At 45.3% G+C, this 18,402-nt stretch overlaps 1 protein-coding gene across 1 annotated transcript; it reads right to left on the minus strand.

Annotated features, from left to right (window-relative positions):
- Nucleotides 1-349: 349 nt before the first annotated feature.
- On the minus strand, nt 350-4,027 carry nfkbiab (nuclear factor of kappa light polypeptide gene enhancer in B-cells inhibitor, alpha b). The gene is made up of 6 exons (XM_039741400.1): nt 3,688-4,027; nt 2,931-3,036; nt 1,841-2,048; nt 1,624-1,712; nt 1,246-1,512; nt 350-894 (listed from the first exon to the last, which is right to left on the minus strand). The coding sequence occupies exons 1-6, from the start codon at nt 3,924-3,926 to the stop codon at nt 862-864; spliced, it is 942 nt and encodes a 313-aa protein (XP_039597334.1). The 5' UTR covers nt 3,927-4,027; the 3' UTR covers nt 350-861.
- Between the last annotated feature and the right edge of the window lie 14,375 nt (nt 4,028-18,402).

The raw sequence follows: 18,402 nt of genomic DNA on the forward strand, positions 1-18,402 counted from the left end.
TTCAGAGAAATCAAATTAAAGACCTCAAAGCACTCCGCCACATTGCAAACAGGAACCCACATCCCCTAGATAAAGCTACACTGGGAAGGTGGGGTACAAAACACAAGCTGTTAAGAGTCTGGATGCATTATGGGTAACGCTCAGGCATCCACGATTTGTGTGCTGCTACTTAATGTTTTGAAGTCAGGAATGTCCAACTTAGAGAGGAGAGAAAAAAAAAAAAAAACCCCCACATGAAGTATTGGGGGGGGGGCAGTACTGATTTAGTCCCACAGGTTCTGACTGAGCATCTAAAATGGAGCCCACTTCACACCCACCAGCCATGATACCACCACTCAGAAAACCAAAGTGATCATTCAGTACTTTATTTCACTCTTGACACATCTCCAACACAAACACTAGGCATTTTAATAGTGTTAATTTAAAATGTCAGAAATAAAGTTTATTATACACAAGTCAAAAAGTTTCATTTTGTATAAAAAATAGTTCTGACTATACACAATATTTACAACAATGTACATTTTCCTCAATGGACAAATGATCCACTTGTGAAATCCAGGCACTTGTGAGAGTGTGTGAGAAGGCACAAGGCTTTGGTATCCAGAATGTCCTGGGACCCATGCCTTTGGTTCACGGATTCCCCCTATGACTTCCAGGCTCTGGAAACGGCACACTGTCCAGCAAGACCTTCGTCGTCGACAAACACGGGGCCAGCTCTGTGTCCCCCACGCGGCTCGCCCAATGACCTGGTGTCTGGGAACCTCCTGTTTAAATGTAGGAGTCCTGCCTTTTCTTGTAGTTGGCTTCCTGAAGTGCAGCGGAGAAGCCCAAGGTGTTGAGCAGCTTCTTCTCAGACAACCCCTAGCATCCAGCTAAGTGAATATCATCATACATCTGGAGGAATAAAAAGATGGAGAACAGAGTTAAGTTTGTTAGACACACAAAATGTCAAGTGTGTGTATGTGTGGGGGGGGCCTTGGGAAGTCAGCCCACTAATAACAGTGCCAAAGACTAGCCTGCCTACATACTTCTATATTAAGCAGTTAATCTGTGTGGGCTTGCATTGAGGGCAGGCTGTGGTTAGAGGAGTGGGCCCTGTAGCATGGTTTCAGCTACTCTGGGCACTCACTCAAACTGGGCCAAAGCAACTCCACATCGACCAGAACTGGAGGCTCTCATGGAGATCAAATAAACTCACAGGGGTTGGGGGCAGAACAGAACGAACAGGTTAGCATCTTAACTCACCTCGTCATTTTCAGAGTACAAGTCCTCCAATTCTGAATCGTCTGAATCTTCACTATCAGAGGTCAAATCTCGTAAATCTGGCCGTGTCAGACAAAACAAGAGCCGCTGGATGTCTTGGTTCTGTCGGCCGTGAGTCAAGTGGTAGGGGGAGTAGCCACCATAGGTCAGACTGTTCACATTGGCCCCGTTCAAGATGAGAAGGTCCACTAGCTGGTAGTTCTGCATGTCCACTGCTAAGTGCAAGGATGTTCGGCCATTGCACTGCTCCTGTTGGATGAATTAAGAGATGCGGTTACAATACAGCATAATAAAATCGGTATGGGGGGACATTATACATCAAGACTTCAGTGAGAGTGGGAGGACAAAACGGAAACGTACCTGAGCATTCACATCTGCTCCCAGTTTAATGAGGTCTTCCACCAAGTGGAGAAATCCAAAAAGTGTGGCCAGATGAAGACTTGTGTGACCTGTAAGGAGAATAAGGAGGAAAAAAAAGTTGAGTACACGCAGTGCAACTGACCAGTAACTACCTTAGTTCTGCACAACAACAACTCTAAATATCTACGCTGCAAGATTAACATGGTGAAAAGCTTACCGTTGTAGTTTACAGCACCGACGAGAGAAGACAGATGCTTGCCGCTAAACTGGGTGAGGACCCCAAAGCAGTTCTGGGAACCCTTGCTGCAGGCAATGTGAAGTGCAGTGTTTCCTGAATGATCGACAAGCAGGGGGTCACAGCCGGCTTTCAGCAACGAGGCGACGATGTCCGCTTGTTCGGTAATTACCGCCAAGTGAAGGGGAGTCTAAAAATATAAAAATACGCAAAAAGGTTAACTCTCCATTCCCAGTGTGCATTGCCACCTCAAGTGTCAACCATGCACAGAAGCCAAGAAAAGTCATGACAGCTCATCTTCTGCACTCATAACTTAAATGTCAGGTTTGGTGATTTAGTCGAGCAAACATGAGGCGTGTGAACAGAAGGATACACAAAATGTCCAGGGCTCCAGTGCCTATGTTTCAACTCTGTAAGGGCATCATGGGATACATAATGCTAATGTGGCACAAGCATGTGTGTACACACACTTATGGCCCAAAGTTTACAGCGTAAACAGCTGAACAGGACAACTGAAGCCCACCAGTTAAGATTATTAGTTATAATGTGTATACATATTTAAACCGATTCCAGTTCATCACAGAGCCAGAAAGTTGTGATGCTCAGCATCACGTGACACTAGTACTACTGCTACATGCTTGTGTATATTTAAATGCAGGCCACTGAAGGCATAAATGCATATGGTGGCATTTTGTAAATCCAAAATAATGTTGACATAATTGGCTAATCTGCAAAAAAACTTTGTATGTGCATCTTGTTAGTACAAGTAAAATTGACGATGAGTCTTTTCTGCTGTTGAAGCCCCTATATAGGAGCTTTATGAATACCAAAGGCTTACATTATAAACGTTTATTTTGTGAGCCTTATTAAAAAAAACTCAATCGTGGAATTTTAAACTCTTAACTAACCACTGCTAACAGAAGACAAAATGGATTTGGATTATAAATGGATCAACGGGATTCTACACAATATAATAATACATAATTGTTAACCGGCCCATTACACAATAAAAGGATTGATAAAACAAGGAGCACCCCATATCTCTTGATAATAAACACAAAATTGTATTAACCTGTCTTTGGTTGTTCTGGATGTTCAGGTAGGGATCACCACGCAATCTGTCGATGATCTGCAAAGCACAGCCCTTCTCTTCATGAATAACAGCCAAGTGGAGCAGCCTGTATGACAAAACAGAAAAAAAGGTCAGAAATCACTGAGAATGAGAGGGGGAAAAAAAAAATTCAAAAGGCGGGCATTTCGCAAGGCTGGAGTTTTCTGGCCGGTAATTTCCACCGAGACTCGCAGCCTCATTTGCGCTTGTTCAGCGCCTCTCGACTTTGGCGCCGCGCCAGGGACTTTCCAGATTGTGAAAAAAGATTTTTTTTTTTTCTGCTGAGCTGCGTGCCGCTCCGCCCCCCGCGCCGAGGACAGGCTGTTCCGTCCTTCTCTGCCTTTGTTTACCCAACTCAAAAAACTCCAAGTGAACACCCACTTCTCTTTTTTTTTTAATTGTTCGAGCTATTCATAAATGTTCAGCGAAAAAAAAATCCCCAACACTTTAAGTCGGCCTAGCCCCGACCACAGAAAAAAAAAAAAATCCGAATTCTAATTTTACATGCTGCTTTACTGCGGGCTTCAGCTTACGGTAAACAAGCAAAAAGTTGTGCATGTGCATCTCTGCAAGAAAATATCAAAAGCAAGCATCAACTACGACGCCAAAGTTCGCAAAGAAGGGACGGAAAATGCAACAAGGTCAGAGGCTCTGTGCTTTCATTTTGTTTTTAAATAACGAACGAGCGCCCCCACACACCGAACCCCGTTCAACTTACGTGTCTCCGTCCTCGGTGGTCTGCGTTTTCCAGGGCTCACTAGGGCGCTCCCGCTGGGGCTCCATACTCATGTCTTCCATTTCAGAAAGGATCTTCTGATATTCATCCTCTTTAAGAGAATCCAAACCACTGTCGAGCCTGTCTTCCGCATAATTCATTTGTTTCCCTGGTTTTAAATCCCGTTCCTCTGCCATGAAATAATCCCTTTGGTTGCTGTTCATTGCTGCAAAACCTGCCATTTTGGGAAAGGCGACTCTCAAGTTTCTTCAAATTGTTAAACCGCTACCGGAATCTCCTCCGTCCGCTTTAGTCCTCTGCGTACTGAATCAATGAAGCGCACGGCCTCCGAGCAGGCTGCTTTTATAAAGTGTCGAGGAGGGGCGGGGCTTACGGCTAGCTGGGAAATTCCAGTGACACATAAGAAGAAAGACTTAGGACTAATCAGGGGAACATCAGATGGGTTTTTCTGGGGCAAAAAATTCCCTGAAAGAGTAAAAATGAGAACCTGTAATTTCCTAGCCCTGGAGTACACTCCAGCCTTTCGGGAGCTGAACATTCCAAAAATGGCTAAAGAGCAGCACTACGATTATTTCATTTATACAATGTATGTTTATCATTGCTTTTGGATGACCAAGCTGCATTTTTCCTCTTTAAGCCTAAAACAGCAAAGGGAACTTTTATCGGTCTGCCTCTCTGAGTAGGTAGTGGGCACTTGCATGGGCTGCTTGTTAGTGACTGCATTGCCACCCTGCAAGTTAAAAGATTCTGCAAGAGCCCTGATCAGATCGGCTGCAGCCCCTGCTCCTTCAAAGCACAACACCCCTAACACCACATTATGATATATAGTGCCTTTCATAACAGAGCAGAGAGCATTGCATCACATGCCCTGTGCAAGTAAAGTGACTGCCCCCATGACTGGCACCCCCACTCCCCAGGTGCCATAGCTGTTCTTGTTTATTATTCTCAGCATTGGCTTTGCCATCTTTATATCATGCATCACATGCCCTGTGCAAGTAAGTGTCAGTGATATATAGTGCCTTTCATAAACGAGCAGAGGGCATTGCATCACATGCCTTGTGACTGGCATGACTGGCACCCCCTCCAGGTGCCATAGCTGTTCTTGTTTATTATTCTCAGCATTGGCTTTGCCATCTTTATACCATCCTGAGCCATGCAGTGTCAGCTACTAATACCACACTATGATATATAGTGCCTTTCATAATTGAGCAGAGGGCATTGCATCACATGCCTTGTGCAAGTAAAGTGACTGCCCCCATGACTGGCACCCCCTCCAGGTGCCATAGCTGTTCTTGTTTATTATTCTCAGCATTGGCCTTGCCATCTTTATATCATCCTGAGCCATGCAGTGTCAGCTACTAATACCACACTATGATATATAGTGCCTTTCATAAACGAGCAGAGGGCATTGCATCACATGCCTTGTGCAAGTCAAGTGACTGCCCCCATGACTGGCACCCCCTCCAGGTGCCATAGCTGTTCTTGTTTATTATTCTCAGCATTGGCTTTGCCATCTTTATACCATCCTGAGCCATGCAGTGTCACCAAGCCTCACTAGAAAGGCTGAAAAGAAGACCTGCTGCTCCAAACCACCGGCGTGTGCCCATCAAGCTACCCACGTTTGGTAAAGCTTCGAGCTCATTACTTGACACCCCATCCCCCACAAGAACATGGCGTGCTTCTACCGTACTTTCCTTCCTTGCTTCACAAAGCATCTGTGAAACCCAAGGAATGTCTTGAAAATTTCGCTTTATCTCTCTGAATCAGATTTGTACTGTAAACAGCCCCAGCCAGGTCGTGAGGAGGCTGGCGCATTTCACTGGGGCATTTCAATCCGAAGGGCCAGACGTGAGAAGGGAAATTCAGCTTTCAGATCCTCGTCAGTAACAGGAGGAAGCTCTGCACTGGAAACTTGTGCACTTTTGTTGGAAGCTTTAGGGATTTCTGAGTTTCCCTTTGGGACCCTCTGCTACCCCTTACTCACTTCCCAAACAGCCTGCGGGTGAGCAAAAGGAGGGGAGCCAGCAGAAGTAAGAGGAACGAGCCACCCCTGGAATCAGCTGCGTCACCCTGGGAGTTCTCAACCTGTCTGGAGTGCAGTGACTGGGCACAGCTGTGCTACATGACATAATTAAGTGACCAAAGGAGAACCAGGCAGTCCGCTGGCCCCCACCATTACTGCCTCACTCATGGCATATCTGGCTGTGACGCGTTGTTTACCACTGCTGTGCAGAAGTCCCATCCGGGTATCAAACACTTAACATTTCTGTTGACCATGCAGCACTTTTATATAGCACCTTTCATAGAGAGCACCATCACACGACAGCCTAAGGAGATTTACAGAGCACATTATGAAAATAAATCAAGTAATTAGTAATGCCAGTGCAGTGCCCACCCTGGACGGACCCACTGATAAGAGTGATCCCCTGTCCCCTCTCACATATACCCAGACTGGGCTCTGAAAGAAATTCAAACTGTATATGATGATAAGAGGGCCGCTCTGGCACCCATGCATGCCCAGAACAAATGTCAAACCATCCAAATGTGCACAGAGAGAGGCCTGAACTAATGGAGGACCCCAAGGTACAGGGTAATAATTCATTCATTACATTTATATAGCGCTTTTCTCAGTACTGAAAGCGCTATCCACACAGGGAGGAACCAGGAAGCAAACCCACAATCTTCCACAGCACTACCACTGCGCCAACTGTGAGGACGATCAAATGGCCAACAACAGCCCTGCTGCCTCTTTGCACTTCCCTCCCTGTCTGCCCGCTGGGTTGGCTCACTAACTCCTTTCCCCCTCACACTCTTGCCTTGTCATCCTCCCTCCAATGAGCACTCAAGTAATAAACCCGCTCCCCATGGTTCTGTTGGCATGGGCAGTCTGCATCTCCTTCAGTCCTGTACAACTCTGCCTGTCCTTGTCATAATTCAGTCTTCCACTGCCTGGCAGTGTCCCTAAATATAATGATAAGCTGTAGGCACATTTTCTGAACCCACTTTTCCATTAAAGGGTTGTTAGGACCCTCATCCTATTCTGGCAGCACTGTGCACAAGTACCAACCCTGGCTGGTATGCCACTCCTTTGCAGGTGAAACTCACTGAAAGGTGGACACACATAATGGCATAATTGTGAGTTGTCTATAAGACCTTCCAGCTGTTGAAGGAAACAGACATGGGCACAGAGAGGGCACAGCAAACTATCCAGGCTGGGAATTGAAAGCCAGGAGCGCCCCAGCACCATCGTGTCACCCTTGTGGATCCATCCAGGGTCAATGCCTGCCCTGCTGCTATGTTTGCTGTCCTTTCATATCCCAAGGATGTGCAGTATGGTGCAAGAGAGTGTGAGTGCACTTGTGAGGACTGGCATCCCATCTAGGCTTTTGCATGATGTCTCATCAAGAAGCTCTGACACCCAGAGGCCCTGCAATGGAATATGCAGATCTGCAAAATGAGTGAATGAATGGAGAGCAGCAGCGTTCAGAGGTATCCATTCATCCATCCATCCATCTGCTTCCCGAGTCCAGCTAGTTCAAGGTTGTGGAGAGCCAAAGCCCACCCTTGCCAACATTACGCCGATACAGTTCCCATGCATGTCTTCTGGGGGGAGAATGTGGGCAATCAATCAATCAATCAATTGCCCAGTCAATCAGCTAACCAGCCAGCCAATCAGTCAGCTTTTATCAGAATTCTCTTTTCTCCAATCACAACACACGTTCAGACTGCCGGCTGCCAGTGTTCAGGGGGTTTGCTAAATGGATGGATGGACAATGTACCTTGCATCTGCCATTCCAAGACGCTGTAGCTCTGCACACTTTTTGTTCTGAGGTTCCCATTTGTTGCCTGCATGTTCAAAGCCCACGATTTCAAAAACTGTGTTACTCACACTAATGCTCAACTCTGCAGCGCCACTCTTTGATACTTGATAGCAATTATTTGATTTTGTATTGCTTCCATTGTTGAACCCTTTCATGGTCACAACAAAATAGAAGCTGCTCTCAACATTGAGCAAAAGACACAAACCAAAGCTGGGCAGAAAGCCAGGTCACTCTCGTGCATAATGGCCCAGTTTGGATTGAAGAGTGAGCCTAACCTGCAAGTCTGTGGGCCATGGCAAGCACTCTGTAACTTAGCCTGCTGGCAGTGACTGCCATCCTGTCCAGAGGAGCTTCCAGCCTTGAGCCTCATGCTGCTGAGGTAGACTCCTATCTCCAGACCTGTGACTCCAGCAATGGACAAAAGTATAACATAACATCCTGAAAGCTGCATAATCCGATTTACTCAGGCAGCATTGGGTACGCAATGGAAACCAGCCCAGGACAGAACACCAGTCCATCACAGAACCCACTCACAGATGGCTCAATCTGCACTCACCAGTCATCCTAAGCAGCCATGGACTGGACATGCATTCATTGCAGAATGGACTCCCATACACATACCAACATGCACAGGGCCAATCTAGGTTCACCTCTCAGCCTAACCTGCACAGGACAAGATCCACCACACAACCCACTCACACACAGGGTCAATCTACAGTCAGCAATTGTCCTAACCAGACCAGGACTGGACACAAGTCCATCACAGAGTCCACCCAAACACACAGGATCAATCTCCGGTCACTGATCATCCTAACCATACCAGGACAGGACGCCACACCATCACAGGACCCACTCACATGCACGCACCCACCCACACAGGGTTAATGTACAGCCACCACTCATCCAAACCAGCCCATTAGTGGACATGAGTCCAACACAGAACACACTCTCACACACGCCAATGCACACAGGGTCAAGCTACATTCGCCTCTCAGCCTAACCATCCCAGGACTGGACATGAGTCCATCACAGAACGTACTCCCATGCACACACAGGGTCAATCTCCAGTCACCAATCGCCCTAAACAGCCAGGGACTGAAGACGAGTCCATCACAGAGCCCACTCACGTGCACATTCCCACACACACAGGCTCAATCTACTTTCATCTCTCAGTCTAACCTGCCCTGTGCAGGACACAAGTCGATATGCAGTCACCAATCGACCTAACTAACCCATGACTGGACACAAGTCCGTCACAGAGCCACCACCAGCCCCCAAGCAAAAACTCAGGGTAAATCTTTTGAAATTTGGTTGGCCATTGCTGACGCACAGCAACATTTCACCTGCACACGGTCCATCCAATTTTGCCCTCTGCTGTCCTGCAATGGAAGGAGAGGGTCTAGAACGTCAAAAGACTCTCCCCTGTCCATGCCTGTGGCAGTGCAAGTCGGGACACCCCACACAGCCACGCGTTCACTTAAAAGCAATGCAACGCAACGCAACGCGACAAACGAGTAGTAAAAAGGAATTTTATTCAAAGGTGTTTTTCTTGTAGCCTGGCGTGTTTCACTTTTTAATACAGCAAACAGAAATCGCTAATATAAAGAGATCGACATTTTCCAGATTTTCTCTGCGGTGAACAAGAGTACTTTCCCACCGGAGCGCCCCATGCAGCATATCTGTTGGGTATAAACGGCTGGGCAGGGCAGGGCCCGGAACAAAGTGTCCTGCTGCAGAAGGGAAACCAGAATCAGACAGCAAGAACCGGTCAGGCAGGGGAAGCACGGCTCCTCCTCTGAGAACGAGGTTTTCCCAAAGAAAAAAAAAAAAGTAATAAAGAAATAAATAAATAGAACACCGCCTGGCGGTGACTAAGTCTGGGTATTCGCCTTTTGCGTAACGCTTGGCGTATTGTTAGCGTGAAGCGGCTTCCTTTTGTAAACATAGCAACAGTAACCAGGCAGCGGGAAGGCGCGCCTAAACCGACCAGGGCTGCTGCCTTCTCGGGACCCCGAAGAGGAACGGGGACCCCCACGGGCGTTCGATTGACACCACAGCATGTAGGAAACGACTACCTCCGTGTCCGCCTGATCGAAGCCACGGGCTGACTTTTCAGTATGCAATCACGAGGCCAGGGGCTCAGGGTCACACTCTGCAGAGTGCAACAATGCAACAACTTATGAAGTTAATTAACTTCCTTTGACACTTTAGTAAATAGCCTTTGGGAGTTTGTTATAGTATATTGTGACCAGTAGGGGGGCTCCACCAAGCCCCAAATCCTGGACACAATCACACCCAACACAGTCACGTTTAAATATTGTCCCTTTTATTAATCACAGTACCTTGACAAACAGGTAAACACAGGTGAGCGAAATATGACAAACACAGAAGTATGTCACCTTCTCTCTCCTTCCACTCCATCCACCCATCCATTTTCCAACCCGTAGGAGAATTTTGTCCTCTGCCTCCCAACGCTGACTCTCCAGGTAAGGCAGAGCCGCCGCACCTTTTGAACCAGACTCGGGAGTATTTCCGATGCCAGGGCGTTGCCCATTGGAAGCACTTCTGGGTCAAGTGGAAGTCTACAATAGTGGGAACCATGAATCCCAATGGCAACCACTTATGGCACCCATGGAACCCGACAAGGCTGCTCCACTGCACTACAGTTCTCAGAATGCCCTACGGGTGTCTGTATGGATGCTGAACCCAAGGGATGCTGCCATCTAACGTATTGGAGGAGCAGATAGTCCAAGCTGATTGCCACCCTCTGGCTCTCCATTATGCTCACCTTCCAGCTGGGTAAGGATCTTTAAACACCAGTGAACCGACTTCTGCAATGGCATCTCCTGCCTGCCTGCTGACCGAGGTAGGATGGTCCTCACCTCCTCACCAGAAGTTGTCCTTTAAGAGGATGAATTAAACTGGAAGATCTGGGATTGGCTCCAGCAGACCCCCGTGACCCTGTAAGTTAGGATATAGCGGGTTGGATAATGGATGGATGGATCTGGGGGCCATAGAGTCTCGGTCACCAACAGGTCACAGGTTGGTCTGGAATACAACAGGGTCATTGGACCAGAGTGGATAGACAGGATTGTAGAGATTCAGGAGTCTAGTCTAGTCTGGTCTGATCTGGTCTGCTCTAAGGCCACTTAAATCTTTAAAGGTCAGCAATGGGATTTTGAATTCAGGCAACCAGCAAAGATGGCACAGAATGGCGTCTGTTAATTACATGAATAGGGTTAGCCTTCCAGTCACAGAAATCCCTTTTTAGCAATTTATCTATTCCGGGCTGTATTTTATATGGAGACTTTGATGTCCTGTGGTACACGGAGGCTACTGAGGTACATTTATTATCCAGTCTGACATTAACACACACCTTGTTTGACGTTAATAAGACAAAGCACCACCGACGACACCTTAGAACAGGGGCTGCCTGTGGGACGAGGATTAGTAGCTTAGCATTACATAACAAGACCACAACAATGGCTTTGTTTGAATTACACAGCAGAAAGCGTAGCACTTCAGGACATTATGGAATACAGAACTCATCCTACAGATCTTTTACTTTTCGTTAGACATTTTGTAATAAGGCTGCCCACAACTCCAGGAGTCTGGGTTCACCTCCCAGCCTGGTCTCTGTCAGTGTGGAGTTTGCATGTTCTCCCCATGTGTGGATGTTTTTGTGCAAGCTCTCCAGTTTCCCTTCCACATCTGTGCAAGTCAGTTCAGCTGCAGTGGAGACTCTCACTGGCTTGTTGTGAATGATTGTGGGGGTCTGTGCCCTGTGCTGGTCCAGTCCTGTCTTGTGCCCTTTCCTGCTGGCACAGACTTTCAAACCTGTATTGTGATAAGGGAGTACATGTAAAGGAATAATGCTGATGTTGCTTGTTCCCGGCTAACTTTTTAATACCGGGGTGTTAGTGACTGACATATTCACTGCAAAGCGAGGGCTTAATAAGAAACATGGGGTATAAACCAAAAAAATCAACAGTGCTACTTTTGCGTTGTACTCATTGAGCTCATGGTCCAGAAGTGAAGTGGTCATAGTGGTTCATCACGTGTTTTCCTCCTCAGGTAGCCTGTACTCCATTTTGTCTTTCTGTGCTAAACACAATGTATTACCATGTAGCCCTGTGGCCAGCCAGCGGGTTTCCAGTGCTACCAGTGTTGGCACTGCCGCTGTGTAAATATCCATCCGTGCATCGTCTGCCTTCCTATTCCTGATTCAGGGTTGAGGTGCACTGGAGCAGCATTGGGTGCAAGGCCAGAAAACAGTTTGGTCCAGGGAATCTTAGAACACAGTTCATCCGCTCCTCCTTTGTTTGTCTACCCTTACAAAGCCCACTTATTTCAAAATGACTTTCGTGAGGAAGCAGAGCCCCTCCTTGAAGTGTCAGGCAGAGGATACAAACAGCAGACCAAATGGCAGCCACCATCATTCATACCAGGCCCATTTGGAGATGCCAAAAATGTGTCTTTGGGTTGTGGTGGGAAATGGTCACACCTGGAGAAAGCAAATACAAGAACAGGAAAGGTGCAAACGCCATAAAGACAGTGGTGGGCTGAGGGACCGAACATGCGATCTATGAAGCTGTGAGGTAGCAGGCCATACCAGGGCCTTAGTGGTGGGATATGCTACCTCCCAGCTATTTGTTGTTGTCTTTATTTCTCAGTTTTGGTCACATGTCACCCAGCATCTGCACTGGTCAACTTGAATTCAAAAGTGCACTTTCCTACCTAGCTTCATGCCTGAAGTCCTGAATGAACTGAAAGACTCTCCAGCCTTGATACTTCACGTAGAATTTGATGAATTGCACTTCCTGACTATCAGAGACAGAGGCTGGACTTTGAGTCTCGCAGCCATCCTGCACCAGCAGTGGTCACCCCAAAGAGGCTTTTCCAGCTCCATCTTTGGGACAGACACCTAAACTGTCATGCCGGTTGCTGGTATATATACTGAAAACTGAAAAAATGGCAGAACACCATCCAGTCAACTGAGTTCAATGGCTTAGCTAAGCTGCCCGCTAATATCTCATGTTGGCTTTCCATCAAATGGTCTCAGCTTCTCCTGTGAGACTCCTTTTGATCCAGTTTTTCGAGAAGTGCTTCTTAGTTTCTCTCTTTATTTTCATGATGAGATCAATCATCTCCATAGTTTAGCCCTCTATTCTTGGATTACGAGAAGAGTCAATCTGCCTAGAAGCGATTGTGGAGTCACAACAGCAGATAACACCAGCAGCCATGCCACAGGTACTTCAGAACAAGGTAGTTGTAAATGCCACATGGGTTGGACGGGCATCCTGACCAAAAACAGGGATGGTTCTTTTCCTGGATGGGAGGCTCTGAGCATTCAGATAGGCATCCTGACCAGGAGAGAGGAAGGAGACAGACCTAGAAGAGATGGTCATATATAAAAGACGCCACAGGGGATACGTTATTCCTACAGGACATGGGATGAGAGCAGCCCTCCATATTGACTCCCACTTGGGAGCCAGCAGGGAATTCTGGGAGATGTAGTCTGGCAATGCAGCCCTGCTGGGGACCATGGATGCTGTAAAGGGGCTTTGTAGGGAGATGTGCTCCCTAATATATGGGACTTCCATGTGACCTGGAAGTACTTCCATCGGGCAGCAGCCCTGGCACAGGAAGTACTCCCGGGTCCTTAATAAAAAGGGACCAGGAGCATATATGACATACCGTTCAACTCGTCTTGATGTTTAGTGATGCAACTCCATCTGGAGTTCTCTCTAATTTTAACAAAAAAGCATTCACTTTTAGGACATTTGTGGACCATATTTTGTGCAAGAAATTGCACCCTTATAATAAAAAGTAAACCAATAGGTGTTTTTAGCAGAAACGACTGTAAGGACTTGAAGTTGTGCATACCATGTCAATCGACCCCAGGAGTTCAACCCCTAATGGGATACAAGGTTTCAAAGTTTCTCCTTTCCACAAAGCTTTGGTAAAATGGAAATCGTTGATATGGGTATGTGGAGTGTCGTTTTATACTATTTTGAAGTTGCTGTTCATGAACTTGATAATATTTTTGACATTTGATTATTTACTGGGGTGGCACGGTGGTGCAGTGGGTAGTGCTGCTGCCTTGCAGTTAGGAGACCTGGGTTTGCTTCCCTGCTTTCCCTCCCTGCGTGGAGTTTGCATGTTCTCCCCGTGTCTGCGTGGGTTTCCTCCCACAATCCAAAGACATGCAGGTTAGGTACATTGGCAATTCTAAATTGTCCTTAGTGTGTGCTTGGTGTTTGGGTGTGTGTGTGCGCATCCTATGGTGGGCTGGCTCCCTGCCTGGGGTTTGTTTCCTGCTTTGTGCCCTGTGTTGGCTGGGATTGGCTCCAGCAGACCTCCATGACACTGTAATTAGGATTGGATAATGGATGGATGGATTATTTACCGGTGATCCTAGCTCTCTCAAAGCCTCTCGTAGAAGGTTAAAAATAACAGATTTCAAACATAAGCATGTAGGGATCGTCGCAGACTATTTCAAGGTCAGTGATTACAAATATGATGTTATTTTTGATTTTTGATCCTTTCCTAGGGATTTCTTGTTCTCTGGACCTTTTTCTAGTGCTGCTTTGTTCTTTTTGTAGCCTGGAGACCAAAAATGCACACAGGACTCCAGATGAGACCTCACTACTGCTTTATAAAGCTTCAGCAGAACCTCCATGGACTTGTACTCCACACATCAAGGCGCTATATAACCAAACATTATGTTAGCCTTCTTAATAGAGGATGAACTGTAACAAATTAAGAATATGCCACTGATTTAAATATTTACATCGAAGCACACATTTTAATATTTTGAACATCTGACACAACTATTCTTGTTTACTATACACTTCTACCTCATGAAATACATCAGTATATTTCTTATGCGCTTATGCTAATTCAGAATTTATTTATTTATTTTTTTACCAATTGCTGAACTGTGCATTTCACAGGCGCACTCACAAAAGGATATTAGTCCATGAATTCTTCAGGAGTCACCTTGACGGAGAGCCGAACACATAACAGAGTTAAGAAAACAATAAACGTCCATGAGGACTGACTGCTGCTCTCACCTGACAACTGTTCTGCCACCAGAGGAAAAGACAGATATACAAAACAAAAGAGTTCTTCATTGGAAAAAAAACAAACAGGGGTCAAAACTAAATTGAACACAAAACAGAAAGTGAAGTTGAAATATGCGGCAGTATTTGTAAACGCTAAGGTCGTTGTAATCACAGAACAAGCACCACAAACCAAGCTGAAGCGTGACATCCACTAAACACCATCCCGTAGATCAGCGTTTCTCAACCATTAAGTATTTGCGACCCGAGTTTTCATAACAGTTTTAATCTAAGGTTTTTTTGAAAGGAGCCCACTAATACCAATTTGTTCTTTTTTAATTAATGATATATCATAGATGCATATTTCATTATACCTATTTAACTTTTATTGACATTTATCTAACTCTATATTTATTTTTCTCGTATCAGAATGTAGTTTAAGTTAATTAGTTTTGGTTTCAATAGATGTATTTTTCATATTTTTGATTCGTTTTCTTTTTTCACATTTTCACACCCCCCTTTTTGTTACTTCGCGCCCCCCTAGGAGGGCCCGGCCCACAGTCTGAGAACCACTGCTGTAGATGATGTCATGTGAGGTACGATTTCCAAATCCCCTAGAAATGATCTCTTGAGTCATAGCAGCCATCATTTATAATGGTGGCACCCATTAGAAAACTTGAGAACGTAATGACAAAAATAAAATAACAAATTCCAAAACCAAGAAGTAAAAAAATAAATACATAAAATTAAGTTCTACGTAATCAAAACCCAAACAAAAAAAAATCAAAAGTTCTAAAGAAAAAATGTATTTATTTAATGAAAACTTATATAAAGTGTCAACTTCATAATGACTATGTTTCAGGGCTTCTTCCCACATGTTGGGGCTACTTTTATGTGTGCCACCCTGTATCAGGCCAGCAGCTCTGTGCCTCGTTACATCAAAGGTCTCCTTGTCTTATGCCCTCCTCTCCTTTTTCTTGCACACTCACGATCCTGGCCTCTCTTGGTCAGCAAGCCTGACTTTGAGCCTGCGCCTCGTGATCAAAGCCGCCACAACTGGAATCGCACTCCCCAATAAATATACAAGGATCAAACTTGAAGACCTTGAAAGTGGCCGGCTAAGCTTTGCAATGCACAGTGGCGTCACTAGGGGCGGTGTGGAGGCCGCAGAGAGCATCGGGTGAGACAATCAGATACTGAAGACACTGAAATGACTACAGTGGTGCCTCGGTTTGCGAGCATAATTCGTTCTGGAAACATGCTTGTAATCCAAAGCACTCATATATCAAAGCAAATTTCCCCATAAGAAATAATGGAAGCTCAGATAATTTGTTCCACAACCCAAAAATATTCATATAAAAAGATTAATACAAAATATAAAGTAAAAATACATACGGTAAAACAAATGAACCTGCACTTTAACTTTGAAAAAGAATCGTGGCTGGTGTGAGGGAGACGAGAGATAGGAGAGGAGGAGGACGAGGAGCGGTATTGTGTAGGGCGACTTTAACTATAACTAATGCAATCTTTGCTATCTGTTAGCTCACTGGAATCTTTCTCGTTTTTTGCAACTTTAACAAGGAACTTATCCAATGACAGTTGCTTTTGCCTCCTTTTGAGGATTTTGTGGAAATGTGGCATTGTATTGTCGTTAAACCGATTCATCGCTCGCACACAAAATAAAAAAATGCTTTAACGCATACACGCATGGCCACAATGCTATAGTAAACAGTATATGCTCGTTCGGATGTTGGCTATACGAGTGAGGCACGCCGACTGAGGCCGAACATGGGAGACGATTGTCCATAATCCCGCAGCAACAGAGAGAGAAGAACCATCGGCTCAGTTGTGATCACGTGGTGCCCGGCAGACAAAACGTATACCTACTACCCGTATTGTAAGACCCTGCTCGTTTATCAAGTTAAAATTTATCAAACGTTTTTGCTCGTCTTGCAAAACACTCGCAGACCAAGTTACTGGCAATCCAAGGTTTTACTGTATCTGTAAAAGTGTTTGTCAGGCTGAAATCCCCTCCACCACTCGATGAAGCGATTGAGTGTCCTTGTGACATAAAGTGTGAGAATTACCACTCTGCGTTACACAGCCGGGAGTTTAATGTATGATCAACTCTCTGTTCAGCAGCTCTGTTCATCAAGTCACCCACAGGTCTATGGGGGGTCTTAATCCATCCTTGGTTACCACATTGAGTGACGCCAATCCTAGTGACACCACTGGCAATGCAGTAAAGCAAACTGTGAATATGCATCAGTAATGAAGGCCCTAACTAGGCAGGACCGGGTGCTAATTAAGACTGATTGATTGATCTCATCCACAGCCCTGAACCAGTTCGATACTGACTGAATGAATGATCTCTGGGTGATGTAGTAGCACATTATTGGGCTCAATTGCTAGCCCGATCGCTGTCTGTGCAGGCTCTCGTAACGTCTCTGTTAGTGTTTCTCTCAAACTCCAATGACATGCAGGCCCAGCTGCTTGGTAACTGTTAAACTGGCATGGTGTGGGGCGCTCTCTTATGCCCTTTGTTGCTCCATCTAGCGTTGGCTCCTGCTGTGTTCTTAGGATATGAGACAGTGAGCTGGAATTAGCAGATGAATGGATGGAGGAATGGATGGGCTGATGTCAACCTTCATAACAGTTCATAAACAGTGAAGAGACCCCATGACGTTTGTGAGTTGTTGAATTCCCGATATTAATGAGGTTGAGGGTTCCCATATTTGACTACTAAAATACTTCATTTTTAAATTTAGTCTAACTACTGTACTAACAGTAGTAAGAGTACTAACCCCTACCCTCTCTTCTGTTCTTTTTCCGGTTTTCTGTGGTGGCAACCTGCACCACCACCACCAGCTGATCAAAGCACCGTGATGTCCATACATCGATGGATTAAAGGCCAGAGGTCCACATGACCGTCATCATCATGTCCTTCCATTAAATACCCTGAAAACAATGAGGACTGATCATTTATGTTGGGTAGAATGCCTAGAGGGGGCTGGCTGGGTGGTCTCGTGGCCTTTGAACCCCTGCAGATTTTATTTTTTCTCCAGCCGTCTGGAGTTTTTTGGTTTTTTCTGTCCTCCCTGGCCATCGGACCTTACTTTTATTCTATGTTAATTAGTGTTCTCTGATTTTAATTCTTTTTTTTCTCTTTTCTTCATCATCTAAAGCACTTTGTGCCACATTATTTGTAAGAAAATGTGCTATAGAAGTAAATGTTGTTGTTTGTTTTTTTTTTTAAGTCAATCAGCAAAGAACTGACATTCTATTCTTGAGCAAATATAATAAATGTGTGGAATTAGCTCTCTCGGTATGGATTTGTGTGCAAGATCCTATCTGTAGAGTTTATGAAAATATTTTAATTTAAAAGGATACAAAAATGCTAATAAAAACAGTAGAAAATAGCCTAACACCTTGAGCCGCTACTATTCTGATGCTGTGTTGCTGGCCTTTGACGTGTGTTATCAGTTGTATTAACGGAGTACAGAAAAAGAAGGAAGATGTCATCGTCTGATGATGCAGAATGGCTGCTTGATCAGCCGCCAAAAACGACTGGGGTGTACTAATCCTGTGCTTTTTATTTGTAATGGCATTTCAAAGTGTCTTCATTACTACACTATCAACATGCTGGCCTATAACTCTGAAGCGGATTAAATGCGTCTGATAATTGATGGGCTAACCGGAATTTCCTTAGCAGCCAGTTATTAGAAGGCAGCAGCCCTGTTTCCTTTATAAAAACACGGCCCTGTGTCACAGTTATTATTACTTAAGGGAGTCTGTCATTTACGATTCCAAAA

This window comes from Polypterus senegalus, chromosome 18, assembly GCF_016835505.1.
Source record: "Polypterus senegalus isolate Bchr_013 chromosome 18, ASM1683550v1, whole genome shotgun sequence".
Taxonomy (NCBI): Eukaryota; Metazoa; Chordata; class Cladistia; order Polypteriformes; family Polypteridae; genus Polypterus; species Polypterus senegalus.